General features: G+C 40.5%; 1 protein-coding gene across 2 annotated transcripts in view; it reads right to left on the bottom strand.

The window, feature by feature from the left end:
* TMEM255B (transmembrane protein 255B) overlaps window positions 1-21,274 on the bottom strand; it is a 123,879-nt gene that overhangs the window by 46,624 nt on the left and 55,981 nt on the right. For both annotated transcript variants that reach the window (XM_049856251.1, XM_049856252.1), the window contains exon 4: window positions 18,315-18,404. In XM_049856251.1, the coding sequence (XP_049712208.1) occupies window positions 18,315-18,404 (90 nt within the window). The remainder of the gene's footprint in view (window positions 1-18,314; window positions 18,405-21,274) is intronic.

Here is a 21,274-nt window from a genome sequence, read left to right as displayed (position 1 = left end):
AGAACAGATTTGATGCATTGAACACTAGTGACCAAAGACCAGACGAGTTGTGGAATGACATCAAGGATATCATCCATGAAGAAAGCAAGAGGTCACTGAAAAGACAGGAAAGAAAGAAAAGACCAAGATCGATATCAGAGGAGACTCTGAAACTTCCTCTTGAGCGTCGAGCAGCTAAAGCAAAAGGAAGAATTGATGAAGTAAAAGAACTGAACAGAAGATTTCAAAGGGCCTCTCGAGAAGACAAAGTAAAGTATAATGACACGTGCAAAGAGCTGGAGATGGAAAACCAAAAGGGAAGAACACACTCGGGTTTCTCAAGCTGAAAGAACTGAAGAAAAAATTCAAGCCTCAAGTTACAATAGTGAAGGATTCCATGGGAAAATATTAAACGACGCAGGAAGCATCAAAAGAAGATGGAAGGAATACACAGAGTCATTATACCAAAAAGAATTAGTCGATATTCAACCATTTCAAGAGGTGGCATATGATCAGGAACCGATGGTACTGAGGGAAGAAGTTCAAGCTGCTCTGAATGCATTGGTGAAAAACAAGGCTCCAGGAATCCATGGAATATCAATTGAGATGTTTCAACAAACAGATGCAGCTCTGGAGACGCTCACTTGTCTATGCCAAGAAATATGGAAGACAGCTTCCTGGCCAACTGACTGGAAGAGATCCATATTTATGCCTATTCCCAAGAAAGGTGATCCAACCGAATGTGGAAATTATACAACAATATCATTAATATCACATGCAAACAACATTTTGGATGAAGATCATTCAAAAACGACTGAAGCAGTATATCGACAGGGAACTGCCAGAAATTCAGGCTGGTTTCAGAAGAGGACGTGGAACCAGGGATATCATTGCTGATGTCAGATGGATCCTGGCTGAAAGCAGAGAATACCAGTAGGATGTTTACCTGTGTTTTATTGATTATGCAAAGGCATTCGACTGTGTGGATCACATCAAACTATGGATAACACTGCGAAGAATGGGAATTCCAGAACACTTAATTGTGTTCATGAGGAACCTTTACATAGATCAAGAGGCAGATGTTCCGACAGAACAAGGGGATACTGATTGGTTTAAAGTCAGGAAAGGTGTGCGTCAGGGTTGTATCCTTTCACCATACCTATTTAATCTGTTTATTTAATCTGTATGCTGAGCAAATAATCCGAGAAGCTGGACTATATGAAGAAGAATGGGGCATCAGGATTGGAGGAAGACTCGTTAACAACCTGCGTTATGCAGATGACACAACCTTGCTTGCTGAAAGTGAAGAGGACCTGAAACACTTACTAATGAAGATCAAAGAGCACAGCCTTCAGTATGGATCACACCTCAACATAAAGAAAACAAAAATCCTCACAACTGGACCAATGAACAACATCATGATAAATGGAGAAAAGATTGAAGTTGTCAAGGATTTCATTTTACTTGGATCCACAATCAACAGCCATGGAAGCAGCAGTCAAGAAATCAAAAGACGCATTGCATTGGGCAAATCTGCTGCAAAGGACCTCTTCAAAGTGTTGAAGACCAAAGATGTCACTCTGAAGGCTAAGGTGCGCCTGACCCAAGCCATGGTATTTTCAATCGCATCATATGCATGTGAAAGCTGGACAATGAATAAGGAAGACCGAAAAAGATTTGACACTTTTGAATTGTGGTGTTGGTGAAGAATATTGAATATACCATGGATTGCAAAAGAACGAACAAATCTCTCTTGGAAGGAGTGCAGCCAGAATGCTCCCTAGAGGCAAGGATGGTGAAACTGCATCTTACACACTTTGGACATGTCGTCAGGAGGGATCAGACCCTGGAGAAGGACATCATGCTTGGCAGAGTACAGGGTCAGCGGAAAAGAGGAAGGCCCTCAACGAGGTGGATTGACGCAGTGGCTGCAACAATGAGCTCAAGCATAACAATGATTGTAAGGATGGTGCAGGACCGGGCAGTGTTTCGTTCTGTTGTGCATAGGGTCACTATGAGTCGGAACCGACTCGACGGCACCTAACAACACCACAGTATGTTCTGATATTGGGGAGTGTGAGGCCTCCTGTTTTGCTCTTTTTCTTCAATATTGTTTTGGCTATTCAAGGTTTCTTTCCTTTCCATATGAAGTGGGTCATTAGTTTTTCAATTTCAGTAAAGAATATTGCTGGGATTTGTATTGAGGTTGCATCGTATCTATAGATCAATATAGGTAGAACTGACATTTTCACCATACTAAGTCTTCCAATCCATGAGCATGGAATGTCTTTCCATTTTTGTAGGTCTCGTTTGGACTCTTGTAGTTTTGATTGTACAAATATTTTATGTCCCTGATTAGGTTAATTCTTAGATATTTTATTGATTTGGTGGTTATTCTAAATGGGCTGTTTTCTCGATTACTTTTTTGGAGTAGATTTAGTTAGTGTAGAGGAACCCAGCTGATTTTTGTGTGTTGATCTGGTACTCTGCAAAGTTGCTAAATTCTTCTATTAGTTCCAACAGTTTTTTGTAGAATCTTTAGGGTCTTCTATGTATAGGATCATGTCATCTGCAAATAGAGACAGTTTTACTTCTCCCTTCCAATTTAGATACATTTTATTTCTCTTTCTTGTCTTATTGCACTGGCTAGGGCTTCCAGTACAATATTGAATGAGAGTGGTGATAACTGGCACTGGCGTTCTTGTCTGGTTCCCATTCTCAGAGGGAAAGCTCTCAAAGTTCCTCCATTGGTATAATGTTGGCTGTCAGTTTTACATATATGCCCTTAATTATGTTGAGAAATTTCCCTTCTATTCCTATTTTGCTGAGAGTTTTTATTAGGAAAGGGTGTTGAATTTTATTGAATGCCTTTCTGCATCAATTGATATGGTCATATGGTTCTTTTCCTTTATTTACGTGGCGGATTACACTGATTGATTTTCTAATGTTGAACCACCCTTGTAATCCTAGTTCGAATCCCACTACCTGACGGTGTATGATTTTTTTTTTTTTGATGTTGAAGTCAATTGGCTAGAATTTTGTTTAAAAATTTTACATCTGTGTTCATAAAGGATATTGGTTTGTAATTTTCTTTCTTTATGTCTTTGCCTGGTTTAGGTATCAGGACTATGCTGGCTTCAAAGAAAGTTTGATAGTGTTCCTTCCTCTTTCATGTTTTTGAAGAGATTGAGAAGGACTGGTGTCAACTCTTCACTGAATGTTTGGTAGAATTCTCCAGTGTAGCTATCTGGTCCTGGGCTTTTTGTTGTTGTTGTTGTTGGCGATTTTTTTGATGACATCTTCACTCTCTTATAATGAGTCTGTTTAAATTTTCTACCTCTCTTTTTGTCAGTTTGGGTAGGTCGTGTGTTCCTAGAAATTTGTCCATTTCATCTAAGTTTTCAAATTTGTTGGCGTACAATTTTTCATAGTAATTCAGCTACAATCTTCTTTATCTCTGTTGGATTGGTTGTAATGTCACTAATTTCCTTTCTTAATTTGGTTCTTTGACTCTTCTGGGTTTTTTTCTTTCGTCAGTCTAGCCAGTGGTTTATCTATTTGATTGATCTTTTCAAAGAATCAACTGCTGGTTGTGTTGATTCTTTCTAGTTTTTCTATTTTATTTCTGCCCTAATCCTTATTATTTCCTTCTTTCTGGTAGCTTTTGGCATCTTTTTGTTCTTCCTTTCCTAATTGTTCAAGTTGTCAGTTTAAGTTAATGATTTTGTATCTTCTTTTTTAATGTAGGCATTTATTACTATGAATTTCTCTCTGAGTACTGGTCTTGTTGTGTCCCAAAGGTTTTGATATGTTGTGTTTTCATTTTTGTTTGATTCTAGGAATATTTTAATTTCACTTTTGATTTCTTCTATGACCCAATAGTTTTTTTAGCAGTGTATTATTTAGTTTCCATCTATTTTTTCCCTTATTTTTCCTGTTGTTGATTTCTAGCTTCAAAGAAGATGCTTTGTATGATTTCCATCTTTTAAAATTTGTTGAGACTTGTTTTGTGTCCTAGTATATGGTCTATTCTGGAAAACGATCCATGTGTGCTGGAGAAGAATGTGTATTTGTTCTGGTGCTGGGCGTAGTGTTTTATATGTCTGTTAGGTCCAATTGGCTTACGGTTTTATTTTAAGTTTTCAATGTCCTTAGTTATCTTCATTTTAGATGTTCTGTCTACAGTTGAAAGTGGTGTGTTGAAATCCCCTACTACTTTTGTGGAGTTGTCTATTTCTCCTTTCATATTAGTCAGTATTTGTTTCATGTATTTTGGAACATTGCTGTTAGGTGCATATATAATTGTTATATTTTCTTGCTAGACTGAACCTTTCATTATGTAGTGTCGTTCTTTATCTCTTGTAATAGATTTTGATTTAAAGCCTATTTTATTTGATATCACTATGGCTACCCAGCTCTCCCCCTCTCCCAACTGGCTGCATGGAATATTTTTCTGCTTCTATTTTCTGTTTGTGTCCTTATATCTAAGGTGTGTTTCTTGTAGACAGCAAAAGGATGGATCGTTTCTGTTTTTGTTATCCATTCTGCCACTTTCTGCCTTTTGCATGGGGGTGTTCACACCATTTACATTTAAGGTTATTACTGAAAACAAAGTGTCTACCTCACTCATTTTGCTATTTGTTTTTTGAGTGTTTCGTATCTTCTTTGTTTTTTTTATTCTGATTTTTATGTATTTGGCTGATTTTTTCTGATAAGCCTCTTTGCTTTCTTCCTCTTTTCTCCTAAATGTTTTTATTCTTGGTGATTTCTTAGTGGTTACCACATATATTACATTACACAACTGTCTTAGTCATCTAGTGCTGCTGTAACAGAAATATCACAAGTGGATGGCTTTAACAAAGAGATATTTATTCTCTCACAGTCTAGTAGGCTACAAGTCCAAATTCATCGCGTCTGCTCCAGGGGAGGTTTTCTCTCTCTGTTGGCTCTGAAGGAAGGTCAGTGTCAACAATATCCCTCTGGTCAAAGAGCTTCTCAGCACAGGAACCTCGCATCCAAAGGAAGCACCCTGCTCCTGGCATTGCCTTCTTGGTGGTATGAGGTCCCATGTCTCTCTGTTCGTTTCTTTTATATCTCAAAAGAGATTGGCTTAAAACACTAACCAGTCTTGCAGATCTCATCAATATAAATGTCACTAATCTATCTCATTACATCATACTGATAGGATTTACAACACATAGGGAAATCACATCAGATGAGAAAATGGTAGACAATCATACAATACTGGGAATCACGATCTAGCCAAGTTGACAGATACTTTTGGGGGACGCAATTCAATCCTTGACAACCACCTACAATTGCAACAATGTTTAACATATGAACAACAGTTTATAACCTTAACATAATAAGTCTATTACTGATATGCTCCTCCTTCCGTCATTTCTGCTGCTGTGTCTCCATTAACATCAATGCTGTTGTTGTTGTTAGGTGCCACTGAGTCAGTTCTGACTCATAGCAACCCTATGCACAAAAAACGAAATACCACCCGGTCCTGCACCATCCTTAAAATCGTTGTTATGCTTGAGCTCATTGTTGCAGCCACTGTGTCAATCCACCTCTTTCAGAGTCTTCCACTTTTCCGCCGACCCTCTACTTTGCCAAGCATGATGTCCTTCCCCAGGGACTGATCCCTCCTGACAACATGTCCAAAGTATGTAAGATGCAGTCTTGCTATCCTTGCTTCTAAGGAGCATTCTGGTTGTACTTCTTCCAAGACAGGTTTATTTGTTCTTTCGGCAGTCCATGGTATATTGAATATTCTTCACCAACACCAAAATTCAAAGGCATCAAGTCTTCTTCTCTCTTCCTTATTCATTGTCCAGCTTTCACATGCATATGATGCGATTGAAAATACCATGGCTTGGGTCAGGCACACCTTAGTCTTCAAGGTGACATCTTTGCTTTTCAACACTTTAAAGAGGTCCTTTCCAGCAGATTTACCCAATGCAATGCCTCTTTTGATTTCTTGACTGCTGCTTCCATGGCTGTTGATTGTGGATCCAAGTAAAATGAAATCCTTGACAACTTCATTCTTTTCTCTGTTTATCATGATGTTGTTCATTGGTCCAGTTGTGAGGATTTTTGTTTTCTTTATGTTGAGGTGCGATCCATACTGAAGGCTGTGCTCTTTGATCTTCATTAGTAAGTGCTTCAGGTCCTCTTCACTTTCAGCAAGCAAGGTTGTGTCATCTGCATAATGCAGGTTGTTAATTAGTCTTCCTCCAATCCTGATGCCCCATTCTTCTTCATATAGTCCAGCTTCTCGGATTATTTGCTCAGCATACAGATTGAATAGGTATGGTGAAAGGATACAACCCTGACACACGCCTTTCCTGACTTTAAACCAATCAGTATCCCCTTGTTCTGTCGGAACAACTGCCTCTTGATCTATGTAAAGGTTCCTTATGAGCACAATTAAGTGTTCTGGAATTCTCGTTCCTCTCAATGTTATCCATAATGTGTTACGATCCACAGAGTCAAATGCCTTTGCATAATCAATAAAACACATGTAAACATCCTTCTGGTATTCTCTGCTTTCAGCCAGGATCCATCTGACATCAGCAACGATAACCCTGGTTCCACATCCTCTTCTGAAGCCAGCCTGAATTTCTGGCAGTTCCCTGTCAATATACTGCTGCAGCCGTTTTTGAATGATCTTCAGCAAAATGTTGCTTGCATGTGATATTAATGATATTGTTCTATAATTTTCCACATTCGGTTGGATCACCTTTCTTGGGAATAGGCATAAATATGGATCTCTTCCAGTCATTTGGCCAGGAAGCTATTGCAACTTGAGGGTTGAATATTTTCTTCAGTTCTTTCCGCTTGAGAAATGCTGAGAGCATTCTTCTCTTTTGGTTTTCTATCTCCAGCTCTTTGCACATGTCATTATAATACTTAACTTTGTCTTCTCGAGCCGCCCTTTGAAATTTGCTGTTCAATTCTCTTATGTCATCATTTTTTCCTTTTGCTTTAGCTGCTTGACATTTGTGAGCAAGTTTCAGAGTCTCTTCTGACATCCATCTTGGTCTGTTCTTTCTTTCCTGTCTTTTCAATGACCTCTTGCATTCTTCATGGATGATGTCCTTGATGTCATTCCACAACTCGTCTGGTCTTTGGTCACTAGTGTTCAATGCATCAAATCTGTTCTTCAGATGGTCTCTAAATTCAGGTGGGATATACTCAAGGTCATATTTTGGCTCTCGTGGACTTGCTCTGATTTTCTTCAGTTTTAGCTTGAACTTGCATATGAGCAATTGATGGTCTGTTCTACAGTCGGCCCCTGGCCTTGTTCTGACTGATGATATTGAGCTTTTCCATCATCTCTTTCCACAGATGTAGTCAGTTTGATTCCTGTGTGTTCCATCTGGCGAGGTCCATGTGTTTAGTCTCCATTTATGTTGGCGAAAGAAGGTATCTGCAATGAAGAAGTTATTGGTTTTGCAAAATTCTATCATTTGATCTCCAGCATTGTTTCTATCACCAAGGCCATATTTTCCAACTACTGATCCTTATTCTTTGCTTCCAACTTTCACATTCCAATCCCCAGTAATTATCAACACATCCTGATTTCATGTTTGATCAATTTCAGACTGCAGCAGCTGATAAAAATCTTCTCTTCATTTTTGGCTTTAGTGGTTTGTGCGTAAATTTCAATAATAATTGTATTAACTGGTCTTCCTTTTAGGCGAGTGGATATTATCCTATCACTACAGTGTTGTACTTCAGGATAGATCTTGAAATGTTCTTTTTGACAATGAATGCAACACCATTCCTCTTCAAGTTGTCATTCCCAGCATAGTAGGCTATATGATCATCCGATTGAAAATGGCCCGTACCAGTCCATTTCAGAGAGAAGGAAATGAGTTTGCATGACAACCACAGTTTGCAGTTACTATCATTATTATTACTGTTAAAATGTAATTTAGTGAACTCTACCTCTGAGCCAAGTCCCACACCAGAGGCTTCACATGTGTTACTCCATTTAACCCTCACAGTGTCTCTGTGAGGGCAACTTAGCTACTCTTTTAATAAAAAGAAAGTAAGTATTAGCAGAGTAACTAACTTGCTCAAGGTTACGCCACACTATATGCATGTCCTGATCCGATCTTCTGACCTCAGGTTCAATTCACTGAACACCAAACCACAAATAAACAATAAACATCTATTTCTAGCATAGTTACTCACAGAATAGGGTTCTGAGGGCAGCAATGGAATTTTCTTTTTAGCAAAAGGCCTTTGGAATAATCACACAACTAGCTTGATTTGAGCACTAGAAAGCAAGTTCTTGGAAGAAAAGGACCATGTTTTATTCATCTTTGCCCCCCCCCCACCCCAGCACATGTGAGGTCCTCAGTAAATATTTGCAGACTGAAAATTTGAGAAAATGGAGCCAAGGACAGGTTGTGACAGCCAGCACCAAATCACTTATTAATTTCAAAAATTTAGCCAAGGGATGGGAAATCAGACTTGGATAAAAGGATATATCTTCTGTTGTAAACAAGCAGAGTGCCAGAATCATGATAACAAATATTGTTCAGGGACTCACAGTTCAGTTACCTCTCCCCCAGCCAAAAAAAATTCTGGCACGAAGCACAATACATATAAATACAGTCAACAAGCGAAAAATATCTAGAAGGATAATCATAGCGTAGTCCTGGCCTTAATTGATCAATTTGGTTAGGCCCTTAGCAGGGACTCTGTCCTGGTCAAAAACTTCTGTCATTGTCTGGCTCTGTCCTCTCCCAAGCAGCCCACAGCCCACACTGGCCTGGTTATTTCTCAATAGTCATTCTGCAGAGTGATCCGTCCGTCTGGCCCATGGCTCCAAGTCCATCTTTATAGGATCAACTTCCCATAGCCACCCCAGAGGACTACCCCATGAATGTTAGGCTGCTATGTTTTCTCTGTGTTGCTGTTTTTGCCCTGCATCTAATGGCAATGGATCGATCCCACGGAATGCAGATATGTAGGAGGGAGAGTTGCCTCCGTGCCAAAGCTTGTCCGGTCCATACCTCCAGCCTTCTTCAGGGGCCTCACTGTGAGGGCAGGCCAGCCTCCAACCCTCAGGGGCCTTGGTTAGGAAAAAGAAGCTCCAGAGGCTGCCTGCTTTCTGGAAAGTTAGCCTCCAAAATGCCCATTCCTCTTGCAGTTCTCTTACTGCACACTGAATGGTCCCTAGGGAAGATCTCACAGCGAGTTTTAAAGCTAACTGCATGTCATCTGTCACATGGGGTTAACTTCAGTTTGTTGATTTAACAAACTCTAGATTTTGGATAACATGTGGCCTGTTTTTGTTTTCTAAGAAAAGGAACTCAGTGTGCCCACGCTCTTCCACTACCGCTACCACTTCATTCCAGCCACCATCACCCCGCCTGGATTTCTGCAATAGCTTCCACATTTGCCCCCACATAGCAGTCAGAAAGCATTTTGTAAAATGTAAATCACATCACACCAAACCAGTAGTTTCTTCTCTCCTTTAGAACAAAATCTAAACTCCTTAGCACAGCCTACAGGACCTGCAAGATCTGGCCCTGGCTCCCTCCCTGCCTTTATGCGGTACCATGCTCCCCTTGCTCACTCGCTACAATCACACTGGCTTTCTTTGAGATTCTCAACCCTCCCAAGCTTGTTCCTGCCTCAGGGTTTTTGCACATGCTGCTCCCTCTACTTGGGACACTTTTCCCCAGTCATCCAAATCTCGGCCCAGTGTTACTTCCTTGGAAAGAGCTTCCCTGACCAACCCACCTGTAACAGTGACCCTCTTGTAACTCCCCATCCCCTCCCCTGCTCCAAATTTCTTCCTAGCGTTTATCACTACCTAATTATTATATCATATATCACATATCAAATATAGTGTCGAGGTCTCCAAGATCACCCCCAGGTTTGATGAGTTGCTAAGAAGACTGACAGGACTTAGCACATAGTTGTACCTATGACTATTATTCACTACAGCGAAATGATACAAATCAAAATCGGAAAAGGCACATGGGGTGAAGTCTGGAAGAAACCAGGCACAAGCTTCCAAGAGTCCTATCCCAGTTGGGTCACACAAAACCAAAAACACCAAACCCAGTGCCGTTGAGTCGATGCCGACTCATAGCGACCCTATAGGACAGAGTAGAACTGCCCCATAGAGTTTCCAAGGAGCGCCTGGTGGATTCGAACTGCCGACCCTTTGGTTAGCAGCCGTACCACTTAACCACTACGCCACCAGGGTCACACAGGACATGATTAATTCCTTCAGCAACAAGTTATGGCAACATGTTGTCTACCAGGCAAGCTTGTTAGAGACTCAGCTCCCAGAGTTTTGATTGGAGGCTGGTCACCTAGGTAACCTCTGCCTGGCACATACCAAAATTTCAAACTCCCACAAGGTAAGCAGGTGTTAAGTATAAACCATATTGTTTGCATAAACAGTTTAGATATAAGAAGATCTTATCAGAGAATGGTAGGATCCCTCCAAAAATCCAAGTTACCAAATGCCAGCCAAGTGCCAACCTTGTAAGCAAGGTTTCTAAGAACAGTAGTCTCAGGCCTGCTATGTTAACACTTTTCTGTACAATATTATATTATTATATTTTATATTCTATTCTAACATATTAGTATTTGCTTTCTTGTTTATTTGTGGTCTCCCTAGCCAGAATGTAGACTTCATGATGATGGTGACTTTGTTTTGCTCACCACTGTGTTCTCAGCGTCCAGATACCGCCTGGCCCAGTGTAGCCAAACATTTGTTGAATGAATGAATGAATGCAGAGGCAGCCTGACCTTGTCTCATGGCTGTACATCAGACTCTCAGCATTTTTGTAGGCCCAAGGTCAGATCAGCTACGAAGATTAAACATAGATGCAAATAATAGTTTTTCCTTTCAACGCCATTCACAAGTACATAGCTAGCCAGTTGGCACTTACTTTATTTTTAAAGTCCTTTTTTACCCCCCAAATTTTTCTTTCAACAGACTCTTGGCAAAAAGTACAACCCAACTTTGAATCAGCTTTGTTCTTTCATAATTTCACTAAAACATATACTTTCAACTCTGCGACTTTAATTAACAACAAAATCCTTAAACTCATAAACAACAAAGATTTCCAGTATTACTCTGGAAAATCTAAGAGATAAAGAAATAAGCTTCATGGCCTGTTAACACACCCATTTGCAGAAGAAAAGGAAATTAAGAGACATTGGATTTTTTAAAATACCTTTGTTTCCTGATTAGCTGCAGTAAACTTTAACAGATTAATGTCTCCCATTTTCCTCTCCTCAACCACACTGGCAGTCACAGAATCACTGATACCCCAAATCACAGAGAAACAAAAATCTAATGCAATATTTGTGTTGAGACCCAATAGACAGCAGCCAAAGCAATGATCTGGTTAATTTGATCCCATAGATTGTCAGTTGGCCAAAAATGTCATACTCAAGCCTGACTGTTCCAATTGGATTTTCTGCATGAATTAAATTAATAACAGAATTCCCATTATTTCTCCTGAGTCTAGTCTCTATGACACCAAAACAATTCATGAAGTAAAATAATACAGATTTAAAAAAAAAAAAAAATGTGGTCATTGAGTAGTGAAAAAAAAGGTCAAATAACTTTTTGAGATGTGTATGTACGTATGTGTGTGTTTAGCAACTTGTAGTTAAATAGCTGAATTTCTCACATGTGAAGCTGTTGCTGTGCCATTTTACTGATACATTCATATGATGGACAGACATCAGCATACAATTGCTCCTATGAGGAGACTTCATGGCCAAGAAGTGGCTCTAGGCCTGAGTGAATCCTAGCATTGACTCAACACTGTAGTCTTTACTCCTATTTTAAAAATTACAATATTAACAAGGGTATAAGTTTCCTAAGGCTGCTTTAAAAAAGGACTGCAAAGTGGGTGACTTATAAGAACAGACATTATTGTCTCACAGTTCTGGGGACTAGTAGCCCAAATTCAAGGCGTCAGCGGAGCCACGTTCTCCCTGGAGGCTCCAGGGGAAGATCCTTCCCTGTCTGTCCCAGCTTCTGGTGGTCCCAGGCATTCCTTGGCTTGCAGCTGCATCTTTGCATGGCCATCCTTCCTCTGTCTGCCACTCTGTGTCTCTTTTCCTCTTTTATAAAGGCACCACTCAGATTGGATTAGGGCCCACCCTATTGGTATAACTCATGGTGTGGTTGCTGTTAGTTGCTGTCCAGTCAATTCTGACTCATGGAGACCCCACGTGTGTAGCATAGATCTGTTCCATAGGGTTTTCAAGGCTGTGACTTTTCGGAAGCCGATTGACAGACCTGCCTTCAAAGGCATTTCTGGGTAGGTTCAGTCAACCTTTTGGCTAATAGTTGAGCACTTAACTGTGCCACCCAGGGACTCCCTAACCTTAAGTTATTAACTGACATCTTCCTATTTCCAAGCAAGTTCATGTTCACAGGTACCAGGGATTAGGACTTCAACATATTTTGAAGGGTTAGGGGGCACAATTAAATCCATAACAATACTTATTGAGTGCTTAGTTTGACCCAGGAACTGGGCTAAGTGTTCAGCATACATTACCTAGTTAAATCTTCACAACAATCCAGGGTGTAGGTATCATTCTCCCTATTTCAGAGATGAGAAAGTTGAAGTTCAGAGAAGTCATATGTCCAAGGTGCCATGGCTGATCTGTGGCAGAGCTAGGGAAGGAACCCAGGCGGTCTAAGTCCATGGCCCTTGCTCTCAATCGCTACATGATGTGAGACTAAGATTCCATCTGATTGATGGATGGTTGAAAGAGTTTTGTAAATGGCTCTGCTTCTAAGTGTAATGACAGAGACTAAAAAAATAACACACTGGATTTGGAGGTGTCCCCTTGCTTGGAAATTGCCTTTTATGGTTCGTTCTCCATGGCTAGAGTAGGACTGCTGTGGTCATCACTTTGCAAGGCTGTTGGGGCTACAAGGGTAAAATCACCCCTCAGTGTGGGGACAGTAGGAGCCCTGAAAGGTGAGGTCATTCTCAGTGTCCAGCAGGGATGAGTAAGTCTCTCTCTGATCAGAAGTCAAGGGGCAGGGGGACCGGGAACCCCTTGTCTTGGCTTTGACCCCGTCTTAGGTATCAGTGCTGCTGTAACACAAATACTATAACTGGGTGGCTACAACTCCAAATTCAGGATGTGGCTCTAGGGGAGGTCCTTCTTTGTCTATTTCAGCTTCTATTAGCTGCCAGCAATCCTTGGCATTCCTGGGACTCTAGATGCATCTGTCTTCGTTGTCTGTCTCTCTCTTCCCTTTGTTTTTGTGTCTGTCTATCCTACTCTTTTATAAGGTACTTCTAAGTGATTAGGTTTAGTACCCACTCTACTCCGATCTTATCTCTTTAACATAGCCAAAAGCCCTATTTCCAAATGGGGTCATATATACAGGCACAGGGGTTAGGTCTTCCACATTTCTTTTGGGAGGACATAAATCAATCTATAACAGACACCAAAGCCATCAAGGTATCCAATTCTCAAGGGGCAGACAGGTGTGACCTAAGAGGTATGAGCCCCAGACAAGTGTGGTAGCCCTTTGGAGCTGCAGCGCAGCCATTTTTCCTTCCCTGGAACAAGGTATGTGGCAAAGGACCAACCACGTGAGTGCTGAGCACTGGGTGCGAGGTCACTGTGGCAGAATCACAAACCTGGACTTCAAAGACAAAATCTTTACCTCTTACATCTTCAGGGGCTACTTCCATTTTATTCTCCCTTGGATTTGTTAAGTCTTTAAAACATTCTCATCAATCACAGGTTTGTGGTCATGTTCTAGGGGACAAGATAGCTAGGGAGGGATTGGCAAGGAGGATAAGAAGGCCCCGTGGAGCAAATGAAAACTCAGGAGGTGGTTTCCTTCCAGCATTTGGACTTGACCATTTCATCAGAAGTGAACCATCATGAAAGAACTGGATGGGAAAAAACTACAGCTACACTTGGAGCTCTGGTGGTGAAGTGGTTAAGGGCTCAGGCTGCTAACCAAAAGATCAGGAGTTTGAATCCACCAGCTGCTCCTTGAAAACCCTACGGAACAGTTCCACTCTGTCCCATAGGGTCACTATGAGTCAGAATCGACAAAAGCATTGGGTTTGGTTTTGGTTTTTTTACACTTATCGCATCACTGAAAGAACTGAAAACCTGATTATTCCAACTCCCAGTGGGTGGTGTTCACTGAAGGTCAAGTCACGGTAAACTGGGCAACCATGTTTCCTTGCCATTTCCAGCTCATTAGTCATACGAAGTATGCAAAATAATCCCTTACATGAACAGAGTTGTGCACTGCTTTTAGCTTTTCTCTGCATAAACTGTTATACAAGCACCACAACACACATACACACACACTCCTGTGAAAAGGATTTGGCAGGTATTACTATTCTCATTTTGCCCATGGCACAATGAACCTGCCTACAGCACATAGTATTAGCGGATGCGACTGCACCAAGGTCCCTTATATTGCCTAAATAAAAATTGCCTAAGAGTCTGAAAAATATAAAAATCTACTAAATATGGATTCATATAAAGGTACAAAGGCAACATCTTAATCCGATGCTCACCTCAATGCCTCTATTTAGCAAATGTTAATTGATTAAAAACCCTGACAAGAAAGCAAAAACCCTGCCTTGTACCCCCAGCAAATGCCACAGGGTAGGGCAAGGAGGGTGTAAATGAAGAAAGGGTAGTTGGAACTCTAAAAAAGACAAGAAACCTTCACAGAGAAAAGGGTCTTTAAGTAATGGGGACAGTCTTTTAGGCAATACTCAACAAAAGGCTATGTGTTTACCATCTAAAGTCAAGAAGAATTTTCCATTCTCCACTCTGCCCTGCCCCATCCAAAAGTAACCAAAAACCAAATCCATTGCCATCGAGTGGATTCTGACTCATAGCGACCCTATAGGACAGGGTAGAACTGCCCCATAGGGTTTCCAAGGAGTGGCTGGTGGATTTGAACTGCTGACCTTTCGGTTAGCAGCCAAGCTCTTAAACATGACCAGAAATCACCCCCACCACCTAAACAAAAATGGCAGTCGTTCTTTTACAGAAGGCATTAGCAAGCCATGTACTTTTCCGGAGAGTCCCATGTACAGCATTTCTGGAACTGTGTGGGATGGGGGGAACAGAACAGCAAAGCCAAGAGTGGAAAGGTTAGGGTCAGAGAGGTGTGCCTGCTGATGGGATCTGAATGGTCAGGGCAGATGGTCTCTATACTTTTTGAGAGGCAGGCAGAGAACCTGGGAATTCTTTGCAGTTAATAGTCAAATGAGAAGGACATACCAGTCCAACACGGGGCAGCCCCATCAGAGAACGATACAAAGCCTCAACCGCAAATGAGGAGCAGGACCAGGAACTATTTCCACCTTACCCTGTTAACCAAGGATGTCCTGAAATCACACCGTGGTTCTGACCTATCTTGTAGTTTGCTGTGTGCATTGATGGCATAATTATGTTCATGCCTCCACAAGATTAGAAAGTTGTTCACTCCAGTGTGGGTATAGTTTATCTCAACTCATCCTTTGGTTTATTTATGCTTCTTGGGCTAAAGATTTGTCTGGGTATTATATAGAAAATGAACTTGAACTGGAAGGACCCTGCAGACATTTGTAGTTTCTTTCATAAGGTCCAGGTTGGAGACAGTGATAGGAGCCCAGTTCTTAAAAACACACTTCCAGCATTCCTATGCTCTACACAGCCAAGCAGCCCAACCATCTACCTACTGCTGTGACTGAAATCAGAGACTGGGCTAACTCTCTTAGATCTTGCCAGGTCAAGGGTCTACGAGGCAGGCCACTGTGGGAAGTATCTGACAAGCACAGAATGTAATCTGCACATTTCTACAGAGGACTAAGAGAAAATTTTTACCTTTCTACCCAATTTTAGATGGTGGAAGGAGCAGTCTGGACTAGCTACCCTCACAAACACTAACCAGCAATCCAGTGTCAGACCCAGCTACTCCTCCCAACAGGCACTACTCCTTCCTATAGTCATTCACCATGATAATCTGGTCACATCTGAGTGTATCACTTGAGGGTCATGAGCAAAAAAAAAAAAAAGTGAGAAGTGGTATCAGAAAGCAAGTTTAGACACCACCATGACTATATATATATTTTTAATTGTGCTTTAAGTGAAAGTTTATAAATCAAGATAGTCTCTCATACAAAAATTTATATACACCTTGCTATGTACTCCTAGTTGCTCTGCCCCTAATGGGACAGTACACTCCTTCTCTCCACCCTGTATTTCTGTGTCCATTCAACCAGCTCCTGTCCCCCTCTGCCTTCTCATCTCCCCTCCAGACAGGAGCTGCCCACATAGTCTCATGTGTCTACTTGAGCCAAGAAGCTCACTCCTCACCAGTATCATTTTCTGTCTTATAGTCCAGTCCAATTTCTGTCTGAAGAGTTGGCTTTGGGAATGGTTCCAGTCTTGGGCTAACAGGAAAAAAAAAGGTGGCTATATTTCTTTATTTAAGAGAAGAGCTGGTGGGTAGCTACAGGCAGTATAAATATGAAACACTCCTGCCTCTAGGCTCAGTTATTTCTGTGTGAGGCCATGAAACATCTATTAACGATTCTAAAAAAAAAAAAAATCATCAATTTACTGTCCATTTAGTTGCAACAGGCAACTAAGAAAACGTCTTTAGCAATGAAAGACAGTGGGGACCTCAGATAATAGAGACCTTCCAGCAAGCAGTTTTCAGATAAAATACACATAATGTCTGTAGCCTCCAGTTTTTAAACAAAGTCAACATCAAGGTATGATTTGTTTCACTGCCTCTGACTTTTAAAGTCAAAGGCAATATTTGATAGATGAATGCAGAAAATAACATTGTACTATAATCAGGACTGGCTTATTGCAAAAGAAATAAGACCTGATGATAAGTCAAACTGGTATACTTCAGTATTTATAATATAATAGTTTTACTGTCCAGCATTCTGATTATGTAAAATGCTTTTAAAGAAGGTTAAACTAATAAAACGCTCAAGTACTGTTTAATTTGCCTAGTTTGTAGCCTGCGTAAGTTGAAACAGGAAGAACCATTTCCTGATGTTGTAAGAAAGTTCTTTTAAGCATAGAAAAAAAGCTAGAAAAAACATCATACCTAATTTGACAAAGGATTTTAAATTCTGCCTTTGACTGGCAGCCCTGACTACTGATTTTAACATAGTTTAATATTTTTATAATGACTACCATCATTGATCTAATGTTTCATTTGGAACCCATTCGCCGTAATGCTAAAACAAACAAACAAAAACAGTATCCTGTACCTCTGTACCAAGGCTGTGTGAAAGCTAGCGTTTTAAGAGCAAGTGACTCCTAATTTAACTTTCATTTAAATAGCTATTGATAAGATTATGTATTTCAGACTTTTAGCTTCAACATATAGGAGCCCTGGTGGCGCAGCGGTTAAGCATCCGGCTGCTAACCAAAAGACCAGCACTCTGAATCCATCAGCCACTCCTTGGAAACCCTATAGGGCAGTTCTGCTCTGTCCTACAGGGTCTCTGTGAGTTGGAATTGACTCAGCAGCAATGGGTTTGGTTTGGTTTTTTGGTGGCATAGTGGTTAAATGCTCAGCTGCTAACCAAAACGTTGGTGGTTCAAACCCCTCAGCCGTTCCGGGGCAGAAAGATGTGGCAGTCTGCTTTCGCCAAGATTACAGCCTTGAAAACTCTACAGGGCAGTTCTACTCTGTCCCACAGAGTCTCTATGAGTTGGAACCAACTAGACAGCAATGAGGTTTTTTGGCATGGAGGGGTTTAGCTTCAACATTATTAAATAAAGTAGATAAAAAAGGACTTTGACAAGCTGCAGAGTCATGCTAGAAAATCCCACCATAATATTTTAAGAAAGACATATTTGAACTATAAAAACTTGGAAAGTCATGCATGAATCAGTGAATGTCCAGGGATGTATTTTGTTAAGTTTAAAGAGAGACCTAGGGACAGCTCCCTGAACGCATGTGATGTTGCTGGACCAAAAAGAAAGGATTAGCAGCTTCTTGCAAGCATTTGGGAAATTGAAGAAACTTGATTTTAACTGATTTCATGGTGCTGGTGTGTATTGTGTGTGCGTGTATGTGCGCGTGTGCGTGTGTGTGTGGGGGTGGGGTGGGGAGGGGGCTTCAATCTTGCAGGAGCTGGGGAATAGTAAAAGAAGGAAAGGCAATGGCTGGCAAACACAAGTGGAGAGAAGAATGGTAAAGATCTCTGAGCTGAGTTCTGCAAATGGTATTTTATTTTTAATGTGGGTTTTTTTTTAAATACAGGAAAGCAGTTGCGAACAAAATTCAGATGGGAAAACTGATTTAAAATAGTACTCACTATATGTCGAGCAGCAAACACACCATCGACTATAGCACAACAAAATGCTGCCACCACGCCAAAGCTGATAAACACGATCGCTGCTACCAACTGAAAGAAGAAGACAGGAGAACGGGGTGAGGGTTTCCACAACTTAGCAAAAACGTTTCCAAATACAAACCAATGCAAAGTCCCAAGTCAACGTTACAATTTTCTTTTGTAGAATTCTCACTTCTCTACCGCCATCTTTGTCCTCAGTGATTTACAGCCCGGGACAGACCCAATCCTTGGCCAGATTTACCCAGTACAAAGGACATTTTTGTTGCTTTTATTTAACAAGATATATATGAATACATTGTGGATGTGAAAGGCAAACAATAAGGAAGTATGTTTTAAATCTCCTTTCATTCCTTTTTGCACACACCTCAGAAGTAACCCTAATTGCAGTTTGTTGTGTACAATTACAGTATTTGTGTCATGTACAACACACACACACACACAATTGTGTGCTTGCTTATTTCCAGTAATGGAACCACATTTTACACACAGTTGTACAACCTGTTTTTCTCATTTAATGATCTGTCTTAGAGAACACTGCATTTCAGGATGTACAGAGCCAATCCCCTACTAACAGATATTAAAATCGTTTCCAATTTCTTGCTATTACAAACTCTGCTACAAAGACCCTAATAGGTTTTATATCAAAATAACTGGGTTTTATATGAGGAACCCTAATGACACAATTGTTAAGTGCTCAGCTGCTAAACAGAAGTTCGGTGGTTCAAACCCTATAGCCTCTCCATGGGAGGAAAGATCTGCCCATCTACTCCCATAAATACTAAAGCTGGGCAAACTCTATGGGGGAAGTTCTACTCCATCACACACGGTCACTGTGAGTCAGGATTGACTCAACAACATATACCACCACCAACAACAACAATTTCTATAGGATGGGTTCCTAGAACATACATGAGCCCAATATTTTTACATAGGACATATTTAGGTACTTCATACTTCGAAACTATGAGAGAAATTTATATTGCCCTATAAAAAGGATTTCTCAATTTTTACTCCCATCAACAGTACAATGTCCATTTCCTTATATCCTGAAGAATACTTGATTTTATTAATTTTTTTAAGTTTTGAGAACTTGGTGGGCAAAAACAATGAAGTCTCATTGTCATTTGAATTTGCATTTCTCTAATTATTATTTTCTTATATTTATTGGGCATTTTTATTACACGTGAAAAAATATTCTCAGAGCTATTTATATATGTATCTCCTAGAAATCACTGCTTATCTGTTCATTGTCTTCCTACTGGGGTGGAAGGCTGGGGACCATGGTCTTGGGGGACACCTAGGTCAACTGACATAATATAGTTCATAAAGAAAATGTTCTACATCCTACTTTGGTGAGTAGTGCCTGAGGTCTTAAAAGCTTGCAAGTAGCCATCTAAGATACATCTATGGGTCCCATTCCATTCGAAGCAAAAAAGAAGAAAACCAAAGATACAAGGAAAATATTAGTCCAAAGGATTAAGGGATGACATGAACCACAGCCTCCACTAGCCTGAGCCCAGAACTAGATGGTGCCTGACTCTCACCATCGACCACTCTGACAGGGATCACAATAAACTGTCCCAGACACAGCGGGAGAAAGATACAGAACAAAATTCAAATTCAGAAAAAAAAAAACAAGAAACAGGCTTATTGGTCTGACAGAGACTGGAGGAACCCCCGAGACTATGGCCCCTGGACACCCTGCTAACTCAGAAATTAACCCACTCCCCAAGTCCACCTTTCAGCCAAAGATTCGACAGAGCTATAAAAGAAACAATAACACGTGTGAGGGACATGCTTTTTAGTTCAGTCAAGTAACTACACCAAACAGGCAACACCTGCCCAAAAGCAAAAGATGAGAAGGCAGGAGGGGACAGGAAAACTGGATGAACGGACATGGAGAACCAGGGTGGAAAGGGAAAGGGGAAGAATGTAGACATATTGCAGGGATCGCAACCGACATCACAAAAACAATTTGTGTATAAAATTTTAGAATAAAAAACTAAAAATCTGTGCTGTAAACTTTCACCTAAAGCACAATAAAAGTGAAAAAAAAAGAATTATACTATAAAAAGGGATTACTCAGAGAAGCCTCTCTCCTCCATCCCTTCTACCTCATCCCAATCTTCCCCCACCCCACCCCTTATAGGTAACCAATCTCAAATGATTTCAGGTTCATCTTTCCTGAGTTTTCCCTTTTCTTTCACTTTGCTTTTTTTGCTTTACAATATATCCTGGAAATCTCTGCTCATCTGTTCATTGTCTTCCTCAGTCTTTCACACAGTTACATAGCCCTTCCTGTGTGCATGTCTCATAGCTTATTCATCCACTTTTCTTTGTAGGGCCATTTGGGTTGTTTCCTACATTCTGCAATTATAAACATTGTTGCGATGAATAACCTTGTGCATACGTAGTTTCGCATTATTGAATATGCGTTTTTAGGGTTGATTCCTAGAACTTGGATTTCTGGGTCAAAAGGTTAAGTACATATGTAATTGTGTGAAATATCGCAAAATCCTCCTTCAAAAGGATCACACTCATCTGTATTCCCACCAGCAATGTACGAGAGCTCCTGTTTTCTCACAGCCATGCCTAAAGCAGGGTTGTCATACTTTTTAATTTTCATCAATTGGATAGTGAGAAATGGTATCTCAGTACATTTTAATTTGCATTTCTCTAAGAGTGTGGCTGAGTATATTTTCATATGTTTAAGGGCTGTTTTTATAAAAGTTTTTTCAAATGATCTATTAATGTTTTTTCCATTTTTTTTTCTACTGTGCTTTCTTTCTCAATTTTTTAGAACATATATAAATACACACACACATATATTCTTTATCTGTGATATATGCTGGAGCCCTGGTGGCACGGTGGTTAAGTTTAGCTACTAACCAAAGGGTGGACAGTTTGAATCCACCAGCCGC

Source organism: Elephas maximus, chromosome 17, assembly GCF_024166365.1.
Source record: "Elephas maximus indicus isolate mEleMax1 chromosome 17, mEleMax1 primary haplotype, whole genome shotgun sequence".
NCBI classification, from domain to species: Eukaryota; Metazoa; Chordata; class Mammalia; order Proboscidea; family Elephantidae; genus Elephas; species Elephas maximus.
The sequence above is the reverse complement of the archived record's forward strand: the minus strand, read 5'-3'. Positions and strand labels throughout refer to the sequence as shown.